At 40.2% G+C, this 25,117-nt stretch overlaps 1 protein-coding gene across 18 annotated transcripts in view; it reads right to left on the bottom strand.

Moving 5' to 3' along the window:
- Positions 1 to 25,117, bottom strand: part of EHBP1 (EH domain binding protein 1) — a 519,124-nt gene that overhangs the window by 312,890 nt on the left and 181,117 nt on the right. For 2 of the 18 annotated variants that reach the window (XM_057308931.1, XM_057308935.1), the window contains exons 1-2: positions 11,520 to 11,701; positions 9,954 to 10,352 (exon numbers count right to left, since the gene is read on the bottom strand). In XM_057308931.1, coding sequence (XP_057164914.1) covers positions 9,954 to 10,057 — 104 coding nt within the window. In that variant the 5' untranslated portion in view covers positions 10,058 to 10,352; positions 11,520 to 11,701. Of the gene's footprint in view, positions 1 to 9,953; positions 10,353 to 10,484; positions 11,051 to 11,185; positions 11,707 to 11,769; positions 11,922 to 19,012; positions 19,314 to 25,117 lie in introns of those variants that run through there. The other 16 variants (XM_048222536.2, XM_048222538.2, XM_057308929.1 and 13 more) reach the window with 12 other exon arrangements.

Raw genomic sequence — 25,117 nt, 5'->3', positions numbered from 1 at the left:
TCTAAGAGAAGTTTCTGCAAAAGAATTTGGATATTTTCTTTAGCGAGAAGAAATATTACCTGAGCCAGTGAGTGTGCTTCCCTTTTTGCCTCAGCTGCCAGTAATGTCAGAACCAAGTCCTTAGCATCCAATGGTAACTCCTCTTAAGTGTCTAGTAACATGCACTCTCTGCTCCTCTAAGACTATCTCTGTTCTATTTATATACCTAAATTAGTCAACATAGTGTTATTTTAAATTCTTAAGTGGACAAACTCTTTTGGACATAGGCAGAGTATCAACTATTAAAGTGATAACTTCTTTGATTAAAGTCAATATTTTTACTGTTAACTGAGCTTTAAAGCCAACTTTTTAAGTGTTTTCTCATTTAAAAGTACTTTTAAAATAATACTGGTTTAATAACGAAAAGACATTATTTTAATAGAACAAATTTACTGAGGAAAATCTTTAGGTACCAGTTAACAAAGCTGCCTAAAAATATCACCATAACAGTGATAAATAAGACAAACATAAACTAACATCCCGCTGTAATTCTATAGGCCCCATTTCACAAACTTGGTTCTACCCCTTTCATAAAATATGCGAAGTTCTGATGCAGAATATGAACATCCCTACTGAGCATTCAGTTCAAAAAGCTTGTGCAATTTTTCCCTCAGTACACTGGACTATTTTTATATCACGCAGTGAACTACTTCAGTGACTCTTTTGTTGAAATTTTCCACAAAATTAGAACAAACACATCAACAGCACATTTCTAGAAATACCTAAAGTTCCGAGCATCTAATTGCAAAACTAACGTCAAACTAACCTAAATTATAAGAGTAGAACCTCTTCACATAATCCCTTAAAATTGCATTTCAAATATCAACCTTTAAAATACATAAACCAGGGGCGCCTGGGTGGCACAGTCGTTAAGCGTCTGCCTTCGGCTCAGGGCGTGATCCCGGCGTTCTGGGATCGAGCCCCACATCAGGCTCCTCCGCTAGGAGCCTGCTTCTTCCTCTCCCACTCCCCCTGCTTGTGTTCCCTCTCTCGCTGGCTGTCTCTCTCTGTCAAATAAATAAATAAAATATTTAAAAAAATAAATAAAATACATAAACCAAAACTTGATACCAAATTAAGGTAAGGGAATTTCACATTACTAAAAGATACAATGTACTAAATGGGTTCATTTAAAAAATGATAGGAAAAAATTTTTTTACAAAACATTGTCATAAAGAAATATATCCTAAATATCATACATAGTCACCATAAGATACACACACACAAATTCTGGCAAATGAATTCTACTTTGGAATAATTCAATTAGTTTCCTTAGCCAAATTACTTACTTGAAGTGATTACAAAGTTATAAAACCATATGAACTGATTTTGCTCTGGAAGCAATAATATGTCGTTCCTCTCGCCAAAAGCCAAAGTAATGTCAAAACTTCGTTAATTTCACCACAGTGCTTCTTGCTAGCAGGCTCCCCGGCTTACTCCCACCTCTCAGGTCACTCCAAACCTCTGTGCTAGTTTGTCTTTCTCTAACAATCTTAATGTTCCCACTATATTTTCACAGTGTTCTTGCTTATTCTACCCTTTTGTCTAAATAGTTCTCTTCATCACTTATTGCTTAAATAATCAGATAAAGATAATAATAACAATGGGTAACATTTATTGAGTGCTTACTATATGTCAGGCACTATTCTAACCACTTTACAGGTATTAGTTCATTTAATTGTCAAAACAACTTTATGCTGGAAGCACTGTTAGGTATCATCACCATTTTACAGATAAAATACTAAGAGGTTAAGTAATTTGTTCCAGTTTGCACAGTCAGAAAATGGGTATTTTTCTACATACACAGATATAAATGTTCCTTAAAGCTATTGTAAAGTTTCTTCTGGGGCGCCTGGGTGGCTGAGTCAGTTAAGTGTCTGCCTTCAGCTCAGGTCATGATCCCTGCTCAGCGAGGAATCTGCTTCTCTCTCTCTCCTTCTGCCCCTCTATCCCACTCAGTCTCTGTCTCTCTCTCTATCTCAAATAAATAAATAAAAACTTTTAAATAAATAAATAATAAATGAAAATAAACTTTCTTTCTATAGGGTTGGAAGGCAGGCACAATGGGCTCTCCTCTACTATTTGTTTTGTTTAGTTTTTTCTAAGTAGGCTCCAGACCCAGAGCTTGTGTTCATCACACCCTGAGCTCAAGACGTGAGCTGAGATCAAGAGTCAGATACTGAACTGACTGAGCCACCCAGGTGCCCCTAGGCTCTCCTCTATTCTTATGCAGTTAGACTACAATAAATTGAACTAATAGTTTGTAGGTTGGGTACAGAGAAGACAGAAAGGTACTAGACTCTAGATTCCACAAACACTAGGTACAAGTAACTCCAAGATTTAGAGCACAGGTCAGTAAACATTCTTAAAAGGACAGCTAGTAAATATTTTAATGTCCGCAGCCACCGAGTCTATGTTGCAACTATTAAACTCTGCCATTTTAGTGTGACAACAGCTACAAACAAATGGATGCGGCCAAATTCCAATAAAACTTTATTTACAAAAGAAACAGCTTGGACCAGGCCAAAGTTTGCCAACAATCTAGAGGCATACTGAATCTGGTGTGGAAGCAATCACAAGCACTTACGATATCAAATTACAGCACACAGGGGCTTCACTATTTTCCTTAAATAACCTACAGTAATTGAATTTTTGTACAGTTGAATTTCACATGGATAAAAATTTTAAATCTGGATAAAATACTATATGTAACAATTCCAGTTTTTAAAAAAATCAGTCCATAAAACACTAACATAAAATTACAACAAAGGATACGACAAAGGATATCAATTTATTATCTACTAAAATTAAATCTACCTTTGACAATTCATCACATGGAAAAGAAGACTCGGCTATTCCCTTTCAAGGAATAAGGTGTTCAAGATTCACATAACTTGTAACAGGAAGTTCTACAAAGTAAAACTTTCTGTCCTATCTCTCCCCTCATTCAATAAGATTTTAGCACCTGACTATCTCAACCATTTTTCCCCCAATTATTCTTGGCAACTTCAAGAGTCACACAGATAATGTGTCCCACACTTCAGCCTATAAATTCCTTGACCAATCTTTTCAGTCCCCAAAATCTTTTCCTCCATTCCATCTCAACCACCAATTGCCATTGTCATACCCTAACAGCTATAGTCTTAATAGGACAAAAGATGACCCATTCAAATATAGGAAGAAATTCCATTTAATTAATTTAAAAAAAAGAAAATTAAGGTATACTCCTATTTAATGTATATGGCATAATTAAAAACATATTGAGAATGTGTGCTTATTTTTTTATTAATTTTTTTTAAGATTTTTATTTTTAAGTAATCTCTACACCCAGGTGGGGCTGGAACTTACAATCCTGAGATCAAGAGTTTCATGCTGTACCAACTGAGCCAGACAGGTGTCCCATGTGCTTATTTTTTTTAAACTGATAAGTAAATGTGATCCAAAGGAGACCACCACCTTTATCTTGTTATTACCATTAACTACATCCTCCACAATCAAACATCTCACTCTGACTCCTACCTCCCATATTTCCAGCTCATTCAATCTGGTAGCCCAACCCCACCAACTATTCAACCTCTTTAACATATCAAAATCATTATCCTCTTCACTATTACATTGACCATCCTACCTTTCATGTCCTTATTTTCCTCCTTTTCCATCTCATACTCCATGGTTCATCACTATAACAATTCCCACACATTTGCTTTCAATTTCCTTGCCCTTCTTTCTCTCAGTTATACATTCCTGACAAAACCCATCCCTGGTTAAATCTAACTCTGCCTAGTCTATGCCTGCACCCAAACAAGGAACATAGCTGAATTAAAATCTGCAAACTTGCTGGTTGCATTCACTTTAAATTTATGACCACAAAGTTAAGAAGCTCCTCAGCAACTACCCATCAACCCTTCTGAATTTCCCCAGTTTAATACCTCCTCTCTCCTCAATCCTTTGACTTCTCTTTCTGTCACCTCTCGGCTGATAACCTCTAATATTTTTCCCTGAGAAAACAAAAGGCAACAAAAGAGAATGTCCACACCCTCTTGCAGCAAATCTACCAACTTACCTGCTTCTCTACCCATGTCATCTGTCTCCCTTCTTATAACAATGAATTGTCCCTGCTTCTACTTAAGTTCAATCTTTCCACTTGTGTACTGGATCCTGCTCCTGTTCTCTTATTCAAGGACTTTTCTCCTGAAGTTACCTCCTCTCCCAGCACATCATCAGTTTTTCCTTCTTTACTGACCACTTCCAACAGCATTCCAATGTGTGCAATATCTTCCATGTGAAAGGTATACCTTGACCCCTTGTCCCTCTCCAGATACTACCTAGTTCTCTGGTTTGTAGCAAAATTCTCCATGAAAAGTATTACACTGACCATATTCATCTCCTTTCCTCTAACCCAATCTAATCAGGCTTTTATCCCTACCTCTCTACTGAAACCACTTCTCAAAGTCACCAGCTCTTTCCACCTTGCCAAATCCACTGTCATCTTGCTCAATCTCTCAACAGTATTTGACACAGTTAAACACTTCTTCCCTGATACATTTTGCACTTGGTTCCTTGGAGAATATACTCTCTTAATTTTCCTCCTACCTTACTACTGCTTGTTTTTCAGTCTTTGCTGGCTCTTCCTCTTCTTTCCTACCTCTATACGTTGAAGTGTCCCGAGGCTCAGCTCTCAGTCTTTCTTAATCTATTTAACACCACAGGAAATTTCCTGTAGCCCCATGGTTATATATATTCTATCTATATACTAAGAGACTCCAATCCCTTCTCTCCCCTGACCTCGAGACTCCTATAATTAACTGCTTAATTAAGATCTCCATCTGGATGTCCCAAACTTTAAGAAAAGCAAAACTAATTCTTGATTTCCCCCTCACGCCAAACCTTTTCTTCTCCAGGTGTTCCCCATCCATGTAATTAACATTGCATTCACCTGCTTGTTCAGCCATTTCTCACTTTACCTCCTATCTAATCCATCATTAAGTCCTGTCAACTATAACATCAAAAGCTTTGTTTCCAGTTACACAGGTGTATACATTTGTCAAAACCTATTGACCTATACACTTAAAATTGATGCATTTTTACTGGATGCAAAAGTTTAAGTTACACCTCAATAAAGTGTGGTGGTAGTATATGTGTGTTACCTGCATCTATCTGACCATTTCTCACCACTTCCACCACAACCTCCCTGCTACTTGGACTACTGCAACAGCCTCCTAACTAGTATTCCTGCTTCCATTTTTACTCATGACAATTCATATTCCACAAAGCATCCAGAATAATCTTTCTAAAATGTAAATCATATTATATCACTTCCCTGCTCATACTTATCCAATTGCTTCCTATCCACTTAAAATCCAAAAGCCTTAGCATGAGCTCAAGGCCATACATTAACTTACCCCTGCCTACTTCTCAGACCTCACCTCTTCATCATCTACCCCTTGTTCTAGACACAATGGCCTTCCAGATACTCCTAAAACACACTCCTAAAAAAAAGCTTGTGTCCAATTATTTTTTTAATGTACTTCAAAAGTAGGTTCTTTACATGAAACCTGACGTACCTCTATCTCACTCCATCAAATGGCCAATAGAGAAATGTTTGCTTAAGCCACTAAAGAAGTGGATCTGAATAAGTACTTATGAATGTAACTTGGCTTTCATAAACCCAAGTTAATACTTAAAGTACATGCAACATTTTAATGTCCAATGGAAAACTAAATTGGGATCAGTTACAGAGAGCCTGGAATATCATATGAAGGAGTTTATATTTTATCGAACAGGCCAGCATCACAAACCTAAGCACTAGGAAGAGCTGTTTGGTTTTTGTTTTTTTTGTTTTTTTTTTACTTTTCAAATCCTGAGATCACAAGATCTCATACAAAGAGGTATGGAATAATAGAGAAAATGAGGAGTTACTTTCAGGTATACACTCACACACACACACACACACACACACACACACACACACACCTTTTGATACCTCTACAATACTGAACCATGTGTTTGTATTACCTATTTTTAAAATAAATTATAATTAAATATATATTTTAAAACAAAAAAAGGAATTCTTACATGTCATGGAAAGACAAGAAACAAATATATTTATGCCTTTTTGGGAAAAGTTTACAGTACTTTAAATACTTTTTTAATGCCATAACTGAGAATTAGACGAAATATAAAAACCTAGATAAAATATGTTCATATAGGTAGATGATACAGACACATACACAAAGCATTATACTTATACATAATGGTTCAGATATTAGGGAGCTCCTACCAGAACTGAATTCTACAACTAAATTATAACCACAACTTGCCAACTTTGAAGTAATTTCCTTAAATACCTGAGAGCTCATAAAGTAAAGACTTTTCTCAGAATCTAAAAGCCTGAAGATGATAAAAGAACCAGGTAAGAAATAAACTAAGAAAAAAGATAGCACAGTCTCTTTCCCTCAAACTCATCTCCAGTGGCCAGTCTCACTACTTGCCAACAACTTTATCAATTAAGTGATTAATAATTAAATGACTTGGAGACAACAATAAGAGTGAAGTTACAAACCCCTATCATCTCCATATTAACATAGCAATCAAAGAATGATGAGGAATAGGACCTCACAGTATAGTGTCCCCTCAGATTAATAAGTCATTCAGGTTTTTGATCCTCACCTAAGTTCTAGAACCATTATAACATGAAAGAATCAGGAAGTGGACTCCATTGAACTAAAACTCACACCCCATCAGCCACAGCAAAGGTGAAATATTGTAAGACAGCAACAGAGAAAAGAACTATGAGAAAGCAGAAGCCCCAAATCCTCTAATCTATAGAATCCATCCTTTGATCAATGTACTGTGACTTTGCTCATGGCCTAGATCTAAACAAATATCCTTAAACCCTTACCCTCATTCTGTTATCTGTCATATTCAGGCTCATAATCTATGGCCATGACAACAGAACACTGGAAACATTCTCCTCTCCTTAATCACAGAAAGAACACATTCTCCCTTGAAAAACATCCTGATTCCCATGACCCTCTTCCATCAACACATTATGCCTTTCCTGAATCTCTTGAGTTTCATCTTCATTCCCTGAGTTTCAAATTCATGCAGAAGTCAGTGTATTTTGAATATACCTTATCCTGGAGTCATGAATGGACACTTGGAAAAGTTGAAAACATTATTTTAAAATACTGCTCCTTAAACTTTAATATGCATACTGTGGATTTTACTAAAATGCAGATTCTGACTCAGTAGGTCTAGGGCAGGGTCTGAGAGTCAGCAGTTCTAACAGGTAGTTCCAGGTGTTGCAAATGCTCCTGCTTCTCAGAAAACATTTTACGTAGCACAGTTCTACAAGGCAATGGAACCTATATATACAGGTTACATCCAAAGACACAATCCCAATGGAATGCTATCTGTTCTCCCTTTTTATAGTTTATTTCTTCTTTGCTATACCAGATCTATTTTTCTGTCCTCTACACACTTGCAATTTATCTTCCATGTTATTACTATAAAATTGAAAATTCCAGAACATCCAAATGCTTCTGGTGTTAAAGCCATATCCTATCATAAAGATCTAATATAATAGGTGTACCATAATGGCCGTCCCTAAAAATGATCAACCCATCTATTCAACTGTAATCGAGTTAAATTTTCACTCTTGCTTTCACACTGAGACATATTAACAATAACTTATATACTTCTTAAGGAAAAAAAAATTCAGCCATACTGCAAACTATGGGAAAGAAACTGATTTTGTAACTAAAGAATCATTCTATATCCCTTAAAAAAAGAGACTCAAATTTAACCATCTTAAAGTTGCTACTCCTAGTATACTGCCCAGTTAAAAAATACTTGTAGTGAGGATCTTCCTCATTTCCTAGTTTAGGTTAGTAAGCACCCAGTCTTCCAAACCAGAAACTTGGGGGTCAATCTAGGCCTTTCCCTCTCTCTCATCCCCATCTTTTCCATACCTCTGACTGAAATGACCACCAAGTCCTATCCATTTTGTGTCCTAAGTGTTCCTCTCAATTACCTGTGCTCTGCCTTAGTCTAAGCCTTTTCCCTCACCTTACCTACTACAACAGTAGGCAGACATCGCTACCTCCAGTCACCCTTTCCACTATGATCCTTACTCCACATTATCATCCAAGTGATTTTTCCAAAATGCAAACCTAATGTATCTTCTGCTCAAAACCTTTCACTATCACCCACAGAATAAAGTCCAAGTCACATGTAATAGCCCAAGCACATAACTTTCCATGATTGGAATCCTGCCTACCTCTCTAACATCATATCCCACTGCACTTCCCCCATCCTGCACTTTAAGCTCCATTATTAACAAACTACACTGCTTAAATTTTCAGCACATCCCATGTTATTTAATTCCTCCATACTTTTTGCATAGGCTGTTGCTACAGTCTAGAATATCCTTCATTTCTTCCCCCTTGGCTTTCTGGCCAACTACTATGACTCTTTCAAAACCCAACTCAGATCCCAGGGAGCCATCCCAAGACCTTACCCTCTATCCTTAAAGAGTTATTTCCTCCACTGCCAACTTTGTAAGTAATAACGGCATTTATTGGGCATTTACTGTGCCTGACACTGTTCCAAGCATTTTACATGTATTAACTCATTTAATCTTCACAATAACTCTTCCTACGAAATGGTACCATTATTTCTTTTGCAGATATGGAAACTAAATCACAGAGAAATAAATAACCTGTCCCCAAGGATAACCAACTGTTAAGTGATGGAGACAGATTAAAATCCCTACATCATACATATTTGTATTATTGTACCTATCACAGTGAATTTATTTACATGACTGTCATTACCCTCAACTGTGAGCTCCTTGAGGGTGGGGACTATGTCATACTCAATTCTAAAGCCACAGCGCCTAGTATAAAGTAGGTAATCAGTACATGCATTTCTTGAATTGCACATAAAATAACATTCCTAACAAGTCCAAGAGAAAAGCATTCAGAAACTAGTTTCCCAATATTCAAATATAATTTGAGTTCTAGAATAAAGCAACTTATATTTCTCATCTAATAAAAAGAATATTAAAAAGAGAGGTAATACAGACATGAGATTACAGTCCTTGTGGACAATGAAATGGACTTATTTTTGCAGTAATACTACTTAAACACTGCAATAAATCAAAACCCAAAGGACCATTTGCTTAACATTAACTCTTTTTCTCTTACTAAATAAGAATTCTTGCTTACCATTCAAGATAGTGAAAAGAAAGCCCTAAATTTACCTTGCTCAAGTAGAAAGAAGTAAATCATAGGCCAGAACTATTAATTGCTTCCTTAAGTCTGGCCAAGAAATGTATCCCATTAGGCAATTAAAATAAAATACAGTTGCCTGACTAAGCATATAACAAAAGAATTTCTAAGGTTGTATTATGGACTGACATTCCATTATTAAAATAATGAAAAATTTTTTACTGTAAGCCAAGAAAAATTAAAAATCAAGAACAAAATAAAATAGATTATCACCATCCCACAGGAATACAGATTTCTATAACTATTGGAACGCATATGTCACAATAATACATATGCATGTTTACAGTATTCAATAGCATTTTCCATATGTCCTTCAAATTATAAAAAAAAAAAAATCAAAGTTATGCTAACACTAATGATGAAAGACCTCAAGACCAAATCTACTGTACTTAGTAAGCTCTCACAGTTACAGTCCTATGAGCCATACTGAAGTGCAGTAATTAAAACCCACAGGGATGGTACCAGCAGCAACAGTGCATACCACAATACTTGTTAGAGTAATCTGTTCCCTGCCCAGCTTGTACACACTCCTGCACTACAGAAAGGTGAGTCGGCTGTCAGCTGACTTTAGGCCACAGTGAGTTTAGGCCACAGCAAACTCAACCCCCAGACATGTCTTACCATTTCTTGGTACACTCAACCATCAACTCCTGGTAGGAGGCCACAAACTGGAACTTCGATGCATGTTTTCCCACACGCTGCAGTCTCTTCCAAACTGAAGCCATGATGATCAGTCACTGGAGCAGTTCTGGGTTAGCAATACAGCAGCTTTAACAAAGCAGAGGGCCCAAAGCAAAGGAGCTTTGCATGTATGTCTGTACTTTAAAAAACTCAACTACAACTTGAAATGATGTTTGGGGTCCATAAGTCTTCTCCCTGTTTCACAGGGTAAATCCCATCTTAGATGAATGGCCCAGTCAAGAACAGGATGATACACATGACAGGATGAATGAGAGGAGGTTCCCTCATGGAGACATCACCATTCCACCTCAGGGGCTATATGATGTGTAATCTGGAGGACTGAAGAGCAAAACAAAGAGAGAAAAATATGAGAGAAGCATGAGGAGTGACTAACCACCCATGTTAGATAACACTGCAACCGACAACCTCAGTTCTCCGCATGTTTTTCAAACAATGAAACAAAACACCAACCTCAAAAGCCAGTAACATCAAGGATGCAAGACATCAAGGAAGAAATTACAATTCACACCAAAAACGTGGAGCAACACATAAGGTAATCAGCGTCAACAACAATCGAGAAACGCAAGTCGGGGCCCTACCTCCCCCTCCTAGCATCACAGAAGGGCGAGCAGAGCGGGAAAGTCTAGGGATGCTGTTCAATGTCCACTGCCAGTCAGAGGGAGGAGTGGAACATTTTAAAATAAACTTTGTTTTTCAGCTGATAATTAACAGCCTCCAGTCCTAGAAGATGTGCTTGGAACAAATTAAGGAGCGGGGAGGAATGCTGTTGTTCAGTCGGAGGGGGAAATGGATGGGGAAAAAGGAGTGGAGGGAAATCTCAAGGCAGAGGGAGGGCAATGTCCCGGCTTCAGGCCACTGGGGCTCTCCACCTTCGCTGCCAACCGGAGGGAAATGGAAACTCCTGCCTGGGCGTGAAGCAATGACCAGCGGGGCAAGTGCACCGTGCGGGTGCGGTGCCTCCCTCCCCCTTCCGAAGGGAACAGTCCGCCGGAGCCTCCTTTCCTCACGCACACAGCCCAGACCCCTGCCCCACAGCAGTGGCAGGCGGTGGCTCGCCCGCGGTCCCTGTCACCCAGGCGATGCCAGAAGACCCCAGCCCGGTCCCCGAGCCCCGGCCCCGCCGCACGTCCACTCCCGCCCCCTCCTCACACCTCTAATCCCGCTGTCGGGCTGAGTCTGGCCCGGTTCCCTCCTCAGCGCCGCTCCTCCGTCGCCGCCGCAGCAGCAGCCGCCGCCGCCGCCACCGAGTCCTCCATCCCCGCCGGAGCCACATGGAACAGCCGAGCCAGCCGCGACGCTCGCGGGAGCCGGGGTCTGCAGCCCCTCAGGCGGACGGCGCGCCTCACGCCCGCCCCCTCCCGGACGGAGTCGCCCCGCTACCGTCCCCCACCCTACAAAACCCTGCCAGAGCCGCCGCTCAGTGCCCAGCACCCCCTCCCCCGCCTTCCTCCTCCGCCACCATCATCATTACCTCCCCCGCCGCACCTCTCACACTAACCCTACCCACAGCGGCTCAACCTCCGTCCGCCCCGCCGCCATTGGCCCGACACCGCGCGTGCCCCGCCCATCTCGGCGGCCGGGCCTTTCGGTGGTGGGGGCACCTCATTGGTCGACCTGGGTGCCCATAACAGCGGCTCCACCCCCTAGCTCTGGAGGTGTTTTTCCCCCAGCCGGAATGCGGCGCACAGTCTACTCTCATTTAAAAAAAAAAAAAAAAAAAAAAATTGGAACCCACCGGGGACGATCCGCCCACTCTTCTGATTGGCTTGGAGAGGGAAACGATAGGCGGGAGGAGTAAGGAGTGTTTATAGTGAACTGGAAGATGATTGCTTAACGTGGATGTCCGTCAAAGGCGCGCTAGGTGCCGGGCGGGGTTTCTGGCTGGAGTCTGTGAAAGTAGAACCGGGGTTGGCTTCGCTGCAGCTGTGGGCAGCGTGGCTGCTGTGGTTTTCTCTTCTGTACTCTCCTGTCCCCAGCCTAGCAGCTGGGTGCGCCTACTCCTCCGCCACTAGCAACCAGGGTGTTTGCGCACACAGCCTTGGTTTCGCCCGATTTCTCCTGGGGTTTTTTCCCTGACAAACTGAAGTAATGACCCTGCCAACCCAAGCCTAACATTCAGTCTACTGGTTCCCAAGGGGATACAATAAGCTGAGCTAGAAACAAAATGTTTATGGCGCAATTTCTTCTTGTTCTGATTCTTCAACATTTCTTTGAATCTTTGTTTATTTTTCTGGCTATGTTCTTCTTCCCTTGTAAATGATTCGGGAGTGGCCAGCATATAAAAAGGGTGAGTGCAGGCAAAGAAGAGGATGAAATAACCAAAGGAGAGTGTGAGGGCAGGGACATTTAACCTCGTTAAAAGAGCCAAGGATCTTTTTGAGAATATGATGAAAGCTATATAGACACTAATCCAAGGAGGGAGATTTATGCAATCATAAAACACAAAAATTTGCTTTCAATTTTAGGTGGTTCACAGATCTCTTGGTGTAAAGAGGGCAAAGAATGATATGGGGGGGGGGGTTCCAACATTTAACTAACAAGCAGAGTAAAGTGGAATAGAGACTGAAGAGGAATGATCAGAGAAGTAGGAGAACCCTACAAGCAATCAGCATAGAGCTTGAAAAAAGAGAGGGTAGCTAACATGTAAAGAAAACAAGCAGGTTGGGTCCCGGAAACAATTAAGGGCCATTGTTAATCTTACTAAAGATGGAGACCAGAGTGGATGGACAAAGTATCTTGAAGGTTATTAGGGTCTAGGGAAGGATTCTTTGAAGCACAGGACAGGAGGGCAGTGGTGAGTGAGAGTTGATCCCATCTACAGACACAAGAGCTAGAGAAAGAAGAGAGAGAGAGACAAGAATCAGGAGAAATGGGGAGACAGAAAGCTGGAATCCAGTATCTAATTCTATTTCCATTTTCAATAAAGTGATCTAATAATACCACAAGAACATAATGTGCATTTTACAGAAAAGGACATAGATATCGCTTATTTTGCTGCAGTCTTAATTTTAAAATATTAAGATAACCATAATATTTATATTGATTCTTATTTTCTTACATCTTAGAGCTCTCAAGTGTCCTTGCTGAGTGGTTTACTAAGTCACTACAACCTACAGCCATTATGATCTCATATAGTGATATATTCTGCATCATTAACAGACTTTAAGTGTACGGTGTGTGTTTTTTTTAATGACTAATTTATAGAAATGGTCATAAACTATTTTAATCTAAGTTGCCCTTCAGGAACAACCCACATGATAATCAGGAGAGTTTTGCATCCTATTTATTATTGTTCTTCAAAACTTTTCAAACTTTCTTATGTGGTCAACCTAGTTTCATTTAACACTCTTTCTCATCCAGAAAAAAAAAAGAGAGAGAGAGACTTTATTGTAAAGAAATTATCTTAAAAGCAATTAGTTTTGGGGCGCCTGGGTGGCTCAGTCAGTTAAGCATCCGACTCTTGGTTTCAGCTCAGGACATGATCTCAGGGTGGTGAAATCCAGCCCCACAACTGGCTCCATGCTCAGCAGGGAGTCTGATTGAGATTCTCCCTCTCCGGCTAGTCCTTCCCCAACACCTGCCCCCCTGCACGTGCTCTCTCTAAAATAAATAAATCTTAAAAAAAAAAAAAAAAGCAACCAGTTTTAAATTCTTGTCTTTCTTTTGAGGAAGAAGAAGAACAAGGAGAAGGAGTGTATAGAACCCCTAGGGAATTTTCTCAAGAGACTGACAAAGAGTTTCTTATAAGACAGCTTTTCTTTTTAAGGGAAGTATTTTTCTTGCATGTAAACTCTTTCATTCTAGTTGCACAGGTAGCTAAGAAGAGGCCAAGTTTCAAAATGAAGTAATTAATGGTTCACCTGGGTGGTTCAGTCAGGTGAGCATCTGACTCCTGATTTCAGCTCAGGTCATGATCTCAGGGTCCTGGGATCAAGCCCCATGTCAGGCTCCCCACTCAGCGGGGAGTCTGCTTGTCTCCCTTGCCCTCTGCTCACTCTCTTTCAAATAAATAAATAGATCTTTTTTTTTTTTAATGAAATAATTAAGACCAGACCTTGACATTGTTCTGCTGCTGAGCTCAAGTTCATAGGCTGGCTCCTGGAGGCTCCAACAAACAGCTACTTCTTCTCTCATAACTTTTTTTTTTTTTAATAATCTGTCTGCTAACTAAATTTATTGAAGAATCTTCCATATAGAATATCTTAAGATTTTCTCCATCTGCTTAGCTGAAAATTATTGAAAACAACTGAGTATTGATCATATAAATACTATTAATAGTACATAAAGGATACAATCCCTATTCTCAAAAGAGTTTTCGGAAATAGATGTTCAGTACATACGCAAGAAAATAACACAAATTACTTAACCTCTGTGAGTCTCAGCTTCTTATTCTGTAAAACAAATAACCATGCCTGCCTTTCTGGGATGTTGAGAAGATGGAAGATATGTAGGTAAAGTACCTGATACATAGTAAACAGTCAATAAATGGTAATTAATCATGAACACCATTGTGTTTGTTTAATCAACAGTCAAGAAAAAAAACAACAAGACCTTCAAGAATACTTGGGCAATACTTTGTTGCTACTGAACATAGCTACCTCCAGACTAAAGAAACAGTGCATTTAACATTATTCACCTCCCATTGACTCTGTGATTACCAAGAGTGGAAAAACAATAATTTATGTGGACTCAAGATTTTATAATAATTACTAAGAACTCACTTACCCTCAGCCCTCATGACCACCTTTCATACCATATATTACCTGAGATCTTTTGGCATGCTGGAAGTTACCTTTTTCTTAAGGCCTCCCATTCTCTCTACCTACCAGTGTGTATATCCTTCTGACCCTCCCCACATGTCCACAGGGGAACTGCACCTCAAACCCTTTTCTAATCCCCTATTTACTCAGGTCTTGATTTATCACTTCCTTCCACCCCAGGCTTAATCTGTGTGTCATACACCTGTGGTATATATTACTTTGATTGTTCTGTTCATTTGACCCAGGTGTTGAATGCAAAAATTTATAGGTGTTTTATTTAACAGAAGATTCAACATTTAAAATAATTTCAATTTTGCCCTTAAATATCATCAAGCTCATAGTGAAGATAGAATATGAAGAAATAAGTGGAAAATGCCATCCCAAAACTTTCAACCTTCTTTGCCATGACAATTTTGAAATTATAGAAATTGTTTTCCAGGAAGCAGCTTGGCCAGTCACTGTTTCAGAAACCTCCAAAATGGAGATTCTAGTCTATGAAATGCAACCAAAGGCTTGAATTATGATCATTCCTGGTGATAAAATTTTTATATTTAGGTCTTACAGTTTTGCAGTAAAAATTGTCAGAGGTATTACTGCAGGATTTAACTACTGATAGAACTTATCTCTGCCTTAGTGCTAGTAATAAGTTTTACCCCAAGAATAGCACTGCAGGCTTTTGCATTGTTTTCCAGTTACCATATAGTCCAGTTAGACTGTATACAACATTACTGCAATTTTCAACTGCTAATGATATTTTTTTAAGATGTATTTATTTATTTGAGAGAGAATGAGAGAGACAGCACATGGGGAGGGGAAGAGGGAGAGGGAGTCGGAGAATCTCAAGCAGGTTCCATGAATAGCACAGAGCCCAACGAGGGGCTTGATCTCACCACCCTGAGATCATGACCTGAGCTGCAATCAAGAGTCTGGCATTTAACCTACCGAGCCACCCAGGCACCCCAAAATTATTCCTTTCAAGCCCATAGTAAACAAATTTATTCCTGATTCTACATCAATTCTTATGTCCTAAAAACAAAAACAACAACAAAAAAAACTCACTGTGGCAGGCTAATACTTTCAAAATATTAACTGGTGGTTCCTGTAGTAGTTGTTTTTCCAGGTACTTCTTTTTATCCTCTTGGCCTTTCTTCTCCTAGACCCCGCCCCAATCCACCCTCAGCATCATACCCATGCTCATTTAGGCTGGTCTTTGCTCATTGTTTCAGGAAAGGAATGTAACAGAATGCAGAGAAACAGGAAATTTCCCCCTGGTTTTGAGTTTCAAAATTGTAGCCCTTTAGGGAGTAATGAAATGGATCCTTTTAGAGACCCACACTGTTCAGTAGGATAACCTCTAGCCACTAGTGTTCAATAGTTGAATATGGCTAGTTCAAATTGAGATGCTCTAAATATAAAATATACACCAATTTCAAAGAGTTAGCATGTGAAAACAGAATGGGATATATCTTATAAATAATTTTTATAATAATTTTTATATTGATTATGTATTGAAATTATAATATTTTGGATATATTGGGTTAAATAAAAGACATTAAAAATTAATTTCACCTGTTACTTTGCTTTTTTAACGTGGTTACAGGAAAAAGTTAAATTTATATTATACGTGTGGCTCACATTATATTCCTATTGGACAATGCTGCTAAAGACAAGAGTAAAACTTCCTTTTATAAAGAAGAGAAATGGATTTCCTCAACAGGAAGCGGAAGAAGAGTCGGGAGGAAAGTATTGTGAAGCTAGATCCTGGTGGGTCCCTGAGAATAGGACTTACTGCACTATTCTCTATTCTGGCACAAGCTGTGGAGAGGGGCAACTGAAATAGCAGGATCTATCTATGGTATCTGAGAACTGAGAGAGATAACTTAACATTCTTTTTCCTTGTTCAGGCCAAAGAGAGGAGGCAAGACCCTAAAGAGAAGAAAAGGCTGAACTGTGTGTCTAGTCCAGCCTAGACTTCAGAGTACAGTTCAATAGAACTTTCTGTGATGAACAAAATGTTCTATACCTGGCTGTCCAATGTAGTAGCTTCTAGCCACTTGGGGCTATTGAGCACTTGAAATGTGGCTAGTGTAACCGAGAAACTGGAGTGTTAATATTTAATCTCAATTAATTTAAATTTAAATAGTCTCATGTGGTTCATAGCTACCATAATGGACAGTGAAGCCCTACATAGTACCATGAAGGTTCTGGAAACCCAACATGATGATTTCCAGACACCCAAAAGGGCGCAAGGACAATGGAAACCACCAGACCTAAAGAGGCCTTGCTGATACACCAAGATTGACCCAGCAGCAATCTGTGGGGATGTCTGCTACTGAGGAAGGATGCAGATTGGAAATCTTGGGGAAACCAGCATGGTAGAGGAGGAGCAAGGATCAAATGCTCCATCCCCTTCCTCTGACACCCTGATACTGTGTAAATCCCCTCAGTTTTGATGCAGTCCCTGCTATATTGACTACGATTACGTGTCTGCCACCCCTTGTGAAGTCAGAGTTTGAAATAGAAATTGAGTTGAGTTATAGAAAAATGAAATAACACTTCTTGCAAACCTGAATTCTTTTAGATTGACATTTCTACCTGCTATAAAACCTCAAGTAATAATTCTAAAAAAATACTTAGAAGTTAATATTTATTCTCTTAAAAGACAGCCTTTTTTCCCCCTCTATATCAGAGGACCCAAGTTCTTTGGTTGACATGAAAGCATAGAAAAGCTGCAAAAGAAAACCATCTTTTGGGACACCTGGGAGGTAGAGTCAGTTAAGCACCCAACTCTTGGTTTCAGCTCGGGTCATGATCTCAAGGTCATGAGATGGAGCCCCATGTCGGGCTCTGCACTCAGTGTGGAGTCTACTTAAAACTCTCTCTCCCTCTCCCTCTGACTCTCCCCCAGGGCGCTCGCTCACTCTCTCTCTCTCTTTCTCTCGAGTGCATGCTCACTCTCTTTCAAATAATAAAGAAGAAAGAAGAAAGAAAGAAAGAAAGAAAGAAAGGAAGGAAGGAAGGAAGGAAGGAAGGAAGGAAGGAAGGAAGGAAGGAAGGAAGAAAACCATCTTTGAACTAAAAAGAAAGTATCCTTTTGTGAAATTGTTTAAGTGCTAGTTTCCCATGAACAAATCTTTGCAGTTAGCCATATGAACCTTTGGCACATTAAGTCTGAGATGACACTAATTCCGGAACCTAACTTACACGCTAACAGCCCAATTTTGTCCAATTTCATAGCATCTAGGAAAGGCTAACCTGGGCCAGTTGGTGGAGACAGAGGAGCATCCTTAACCATCTTGAAATTCAGATAGAGACAGAAGCAAGTCTATAGAAAGTGTCCTTTGGTGATTCAGTAGACCACTCTCCTATTGTTAATCCAGAGCAATATGTTGAATGATTAGAAGGCTCAGAAATCCTCAAGGATTATTACAGGCACTTATAATATTCAAAATGTGTATACTCATAATGTAGCAATAATACCACAATGACATTAACCATTCGAGTGGATGACAGCCATAAACCGTTGGCCCCACTGTCCTATTGTGGACCAACTCTTGACTCTAGAGTACACTTGCTGGTCTGCACCATCCTCTCAGTCTGACCTTTCAAATTACTTGAGATAATCTCGGGATGGTGCAGTCCCAGTGCGCCGAGACTGTGTATGTCAAGGTAGGTGTAATTATGAGATCTTTACACATCACAAATGAGTGGACCATTACCAGAAGTATTGCAGCAAAGGTCTGAGTTGGAATGAGGAACCCTTTCTGAGAAAGTTTTTGCTAAATTCAATAAATGTATCTCCTATAAAGTCAGTAGGGATTCTTGACCAAGGTCTATTGGTCATTTCCCATGAAATGTTAAGAGTGTTTGATGAATCATAAAAAATAAACTGACCTCTGCTTCTTCTATGTTTTCAAAAATTGGAATAAATTCCAGATAACCAGATAGAGCATCCAGCCAGTGTTTTCCTCTGAATAATTCCTGGATGACTATATTTAGTGTGAACAAGATAATAAAATGAATATCTTCTGAAATAATAAGGTTAGACAGGGAGAGGCAAAGAAAAGCAGTAGGAATTCACAGTTTGGGAGGGCATTGAATACCCACCATGTGGCATTAAATCAGAGCATTTCCATCTCAAACAGTGAAAAACAAAAAACAAAACAAAACAAAAACAAAAAACAGCAGCTAGCTGAAATCAGGCAGAATCCCACTTACCAGGGCACTAGGCATGAGCCAAAGGAAAGAAGCCTTCTACAGAAGCTTGTCCCAGATGAGTCGAGATGGAACATGAACACAGCTTTCAGAGGGTAGAACTCATGCGCAGTTTTGGAGATCTGCTAAGCAAGCCAAGGTGAAGAAAAATTCCAGGGCAAGGGCAATAACATGGGAGCCAGCGAGAGATGCAGTATCATTCCAGATCTCTCTTTTTACAGCAAATCACCAAATTAGTGACTGGGTTTACAGAGAGTAGAACATAGCCTGCTAGCAAAGAGGACTTTGTGAGATCTGCTGGATATTTCTTCACATTTTGTAGCAAATTTTGGATGCTATTTTTAAATATTCCCAATAATGAATCGCTGGTATTTTTCTCCAAAAAAAGTCAACTGTTGCGCAAGTTATGTTTTTTGTGCCATGGTTCAGTCTTCTCAAGAAATCCTGATATCTTTATAAAAACCATGATATTTATCCTGAAGTAAATTTAGTCTATTTTATTTTTTTAATGTTTTTTTATTATATTATGTTAGTCACCATACAGTACATCCCTGGTTTTTGATGTAAAGTTCCATGATTCATTAGTTGCATATAACACCCAGTGCACCACGCAATACGTGCCCTCCTTACTACCCATTACCAGCCTATCCCATTCCAACACGCCCCTCCCCTCTGAAGCCCTCAGTTTGTTTCTCAGAGTCCATAGTCTCTCATGCTTCATTCCCCTTCTGATTAACCCCCTTTCTTTATCCCTTTCTTCCCCTACCGATCTTCCTAGGGCTTATGTTCCATAGATGAGAGAAACCATATGATAATTGTCTTTCTCTGCTTGACTTATTTCACTTAGCATTATCTCCTCCAGTGCCATCCATGGTGCAGCAAATGTTGAGGAGTTCTTTCTGATAGCTGAGTAATATTCCATTGTATATATGGACCACAACTTCTTAATCCAGTCATCTGTTGAAGGGCATCTCGGCTCCTTCCATGATTTAGCTATTGTGGACAATGCTGCTATGAACATTGGGGTGCATATGACCCTTCTCTTCACTACGTCTGTATCTTTGGGGTAAATACCCAGTAGTGCAATGGCTGGGTCATAGGGTAGCTCAATTTTTAACTTTTTAAGGGACCTCCACACTGTTTTCCAGAGTGGCTGTACCAATTTGCATTCCCACCAACAATGTAGGAGGGATCCCCTTTCTCCACATCCTTTCCAGCAATTGTTGTTTCTTGTCTTGTCAATTTTTGCCATTCTAACTGGCGTAAGGTGGTATCTTAGTGTGGTTTTGATTTGAATTTCGCTGATGGCTAATGATTTTGAACATTTTTTCATGTGTCTGTTAGCCATTTGTATGTCTTCATTGGAAAAGTGTCTCTTTATATCTTCTGCCCATTTTATGATTTATTTGTTTCTCACGTATTGAGTTTGAGAAGGTCTTTGTAGATCTTGGATACCAGTCTTTTTTTTTTTTTTTAAGATTTTATTTATTTATTCGACAGAGATAGAGACAGCCAGCGAGAGAGGGAACACAAGCAGGGAGAGTGGGAGAGGAAGAAGCAGGCTCATAGTGGAGGAGCCTGATGTGGGGCTCGATCCCATAACGCCAGGATCATGCCCTGATCCGAAGGCAGACGCTTAACCGCTGTGCCACCCAGGCGCCCCTTGGATACCAGTCTTTTATCTGTAGTATCATTTGCAAATATCTTCTCCAATTCCGCAGGCTGCCTCTTAGTTTTTTTGACTGTTTCCTTGGCTGTGCAGAAGCTTTTTATCTTGATGAAGTCCCACAAGTTCATTTTATCTTTTGTTTCTCTTGCCTTTGGAGATGTGTCATGAAAAAGGTTGCTTTGGCAGATGTCGTAGAGGTTGCTGCCTATGTTTTCCTCTATGATTTTGATGGATTCCTGTCTCACATCGAGGTCTTTCATCCATTTGGAGTTTATCTTTGTGTATGGTGTGAGAGAGTGGTCAAGTTTCATTCTTTTGCATGTAGCTGTCCAATTTTCCCAGCACCATTTACTGAAGAGACTGTCTTTTTTTCCACCAGATGTTTTTTCCTGCTTTATCAAAGATTAGTTGCCCAAAGAGCCAAGGGTCCATTTCTGGGTTCTCTATTCTGTTCCATTGGTCTATGTGTCTGTTTTTGTGCCAGTACCATGCTGTCTTTGTGATCACAGCTTTGTAGTACAGCTCGAAATCCGGCATTGTGATGCCCCCAGCTTTGTTTTTCCTTTTCAACAGTTCCTTGGTGATTCGGGGCCTTTTCTGGTTCCATACAAATTTAAGGACTATTTGTTCCAGTTCTTTGAAACATGTCATTGGTATTTTGATAGGGATAGCATTGAAAGTGTAGATTGCTCTGAGTAGCATGGACATTTTAACTATGTTAATTCTTCTGATCCATGAGCATGGAATATTTTTCCATCTTTCTGTGTCTTCTTCAATGTCTTTCAAGAGTGATTTATAGTTTCTAGAATATAGATCCTTTACGTCTCTCGTTAAGTTAATTCCGAGGTACCGTATGGTTTTTGGTGTTATTGTAAATGGGATGGCATTAGAATAGAATGAGTATCTTTGGTTCTGGGGTGTAGTGCTCTATATATATCTATGCGGTCCAACTCGTCGAGTATGGCATTCAAAGCTCTTGTTTCTCTGTTGATTTCTTGCTTAGGTGATCTGTCTATTGCTGATAGTGGAGTGTTGAGGTCCCCTACTATTAACATATTTTTACTATATGTCTCTTTATTGTGGTTAAGAGTTGGCTTGTGTATCTTGCTGCTCCCCTGTTGGGGGCATATATATTTATAATTGTCATATCCACTTGTTGGATACATCCTTTAAGAATAATATAGTGCCCTTCTGTGTCTATAACTATAGTCTTTAGTTTAAAATCCAATCTGTCTGATATGAGAATTGCTACCCCAGCTTTCTTTTGAGGTCCATTGGCGTGAAAGATGGTATTCCATCCCTTTACTTTCAGTCTGAATGTATCTTTAGGTTCAAAATGAGTCTCTTGCAGACAGCAAATGGATGGGTCATGTCTTTTTATCCAATCTGCAACCCTGTAGCATTTTATGGGGGCATTTAGGCCATTTACATTGAGACTGATTATTGAGAGATATGATTTTAATGATGCCATGTTGCCAGTAAAGTCTTTGTTTCTATAGATTGTGACTTTCTGTTCTGTATCACTCCTGGGGCCTTTTTACTTTTATAGAACCCCCCGTAATATCTCCTGTAGGGCTGGTTTCGTGGTTATGAAATTGGTCAATGACTGGCCATTCTGGAAGGTCTTTATTTCTCCATCAATTCTGAATGACAGCGTTGCTGCATAAAGGATCCTTAGCTGCATGTTTTTCTCTGAAAGAGCTTTAAAAATGCCCCCCCCTTTCTTTCATTCCAGGTCTGTGTAGACAGGTCTGACATAATTCTGATACCTTTGCCTTGGTATGTGAGAAATTTCTTTGCCCTGGCCACTTTCAATACTGTATCCTTGGATCTAATATTTGCGAATTGCACTATGACGTGACGTGGCATAGGTTTATCATGGTTGAGCTTGGGAGGGGTCCTCTCTGCCTCTTTGGTAGATTAGGGAAGTTTTCAGCTACAATTTGTTCAAATATCTCTTCTAGACCTCTGTTTTTCTCCACCCCCTCGGGGATGCCGATGATTCTGACATTGGAACGTTTCACTGAGTCAGTAATCTCCCATAACATTACATTCCTGAGAATGGATTTTTTTGAGCCAAGTTTCTATTTTAGCTTTCTCTTCTACTAACCCATCCTCCAATTCGCTGATATGTTCTTCTGCCTCATTAACCCTGGCCGTCAGAGCCTTTAGTTTTGACTGCATTTGGCTCATAGAATTTTTAATTTCTGCCATATTCGCTCTCATTTCCGCCCTTAGAGATTCTATATTCTCATTAACATTTTCGTTAACACTTTTTTCAAGTCTACACATCATCTTGACCATTGTTACTCTGAATTCCATTTCTGATAATTTGTTTATATCCATATCCATTAGTTCTGTGGCAGAGGCCACAGAGTCATTGTCTTTTCTTTGCTGGGGGGGGATTTCTCCTTCTCGTCATTCTGATGAGGAGTGGTTGCGGGGTTGTCCAGAGCCCAAATTATTGACCGGGACCCAGGCCGTGCGCCCTTGTTTTATAGGGATCTTAGGGATATGGGCTTCTTGATTTTTCAGCCTGTCTTCTGGGGGAGGGGCCTGCCGCGCCAATACTCAGGCAACCCTGTTTGGGTAGAGTTTCCGTGTCCCCTGCGAGGGGGGATGGGGATGGGCACACTGTGAGCCGGTCTTTCCAGGCTTTTGTTCTCTGGCAGCTTTCCCTGGCGGTTTGCTGTGCCTCTTCTGAGAGTCAGAGCAGCAGCGGCCGAATTTCAGCCTCTGTCTCAGAACAGAGGGATCATGGACCGTTCTCCACTGATGTTCTGGCCACTTTAACTCTGTTTCTGTTGGTGCTGCTCAACCCTGCAGCGTCCCGGGATGTGCGCCCCAACCCGGCATCCCAGCCCTCACTTCCAGGGCCGGCACGTCTCTGTCCTTTGTGTTTCTAACGCCGCCAGCCGCCAGCCGCCAGCCACCCTGCGCGCTCCCGGAGCTCCCGGTCTCAGTCTGGTTCCAGTGAGCACACCGGAGCTCCGTTTCAGTCTGGTAGTGTGCGCTCCCAGCTCAGGGTCTCAGTCCGCTCTCTTGCGGTGCCGTCCGTGAGCCCCGCCCGCTCTCCCGTGCAGGTGGCTACCGCTTCCCGGCGTCCGAACGTGGCGGCTCCCTCCCCCTTCCGTTTATCTTCCGATATCTGTGTGCGGTTTCACGGCTCCCCGCTTTGTACCTCAATACTCAGCGCTGGAGATGTTCATTTGTAGAGATCCAGATGTATCTTCCTGCGTCTCAGGCTGATTCCGTGGATGGTCAGGCTGGTCTGGTACCTATCCAACCCGACTCAGGGGACCGGCTGAAAAAGGTGTCTCCTACTCCTCCGCCATCTTAACTCCTCCTCCCTAGTCTATTTTAGATATTCAACATAGTGCTAAGCTAGACTTGGTGAGAAATAATTATCTGGCATTTCTCATTTCTAAAACTTATATGTGACCACCTTTTCCCTAATAACAAGTATTTTATACTTCAGTGGAGAAAACAAGAATGTTGTACTTGTACATCTTTCTTCACACAACGTATGCTATATTCAGAGGTCAGAACTTGACCATCTTTAGAATATTCACTCTGTCATCGAACAACCAAAGCAAAAATAGGAAGACTATTGGTAACTGCTGAACTTCTTTTATTCTTGTAATAACATACTTCCTAGCTACTCAAAGCTACCTTATACATGCCTCTTCTCCAGCTTTACACCACAGTTTACAAAATAATTGCCAAAATCCTGCAGTTGGTTGTCAGTAGTAAATAACTTGTTGAGTACTTCTTTTTATGTCATGCTGGAAAGTGAATGATGAAAGTAACTGCTCTTCAACATTGTGTGCTATGGATACTTGCAAAGCCCAGGAATGTTATTTGACCAAATAATTTTACCAATAGTTCATACTGCTTTCTCTTAAGTATCTAATTAATTAATTATCTTATTAATTTTCAGCTGATTTTGCAAGCTTTAAGGCAACAATGTAACTTGTACCTTGTTTTGCTACACGGAGTACACCTTTGAATAATAGTTTGATGATTTTGATTTTCCTTGATGATATTTTTAGTAAAAAATATATTCATGTATTAACACATATCTTGTGAGGGGTGCCTGGGTGGCTTAGTCATTAAGCGTTTGTCTTCAGCTCAGGGCATGATCCCAGAGTCCTGGGATTGAGCCCCACATCAGGCTCCTCTGCTGGGAGCCTGCTTCTTCCTCTCCCACTCCCCCTGCCTGTGTTCCCTCTCTCGCTGGCTGTCCCTCTCTCTCTGTTAAATAAATAAATAAAATCTTAAAAAACAAAAAAAACAAAAAAACACCACACATATCTTGTGAATAACTACTAAACCCAAAGCCTTGTGCTAAGAATTGGGAATTTAGCACATCAACAGATAACATCCCTGCCCTTGTGGAGCTCACATTCTGCACCAGTTAGAAACAATTATTTAGGGAC

This window comes from Ursus arctos, unplaced genomic scaffold (genome assembly GCF_023065955.2).
Source record: "Ursus arctos isolate Adak ecotype North America unplaced genomic scaffold, UrsArc2.0 scaffold_8, whole genome shotgun sequence".
Lineage (NCBI taxonomy): Eukaryota > Metazoa > Chordata > Mammalia > Carnivora > Ursidae > Ursus > Ursus arctos.
Note: the sequence above shows the minus strand (reverse complement) of the source record. Positions and strands in the feature narration are given on the sequence as shown.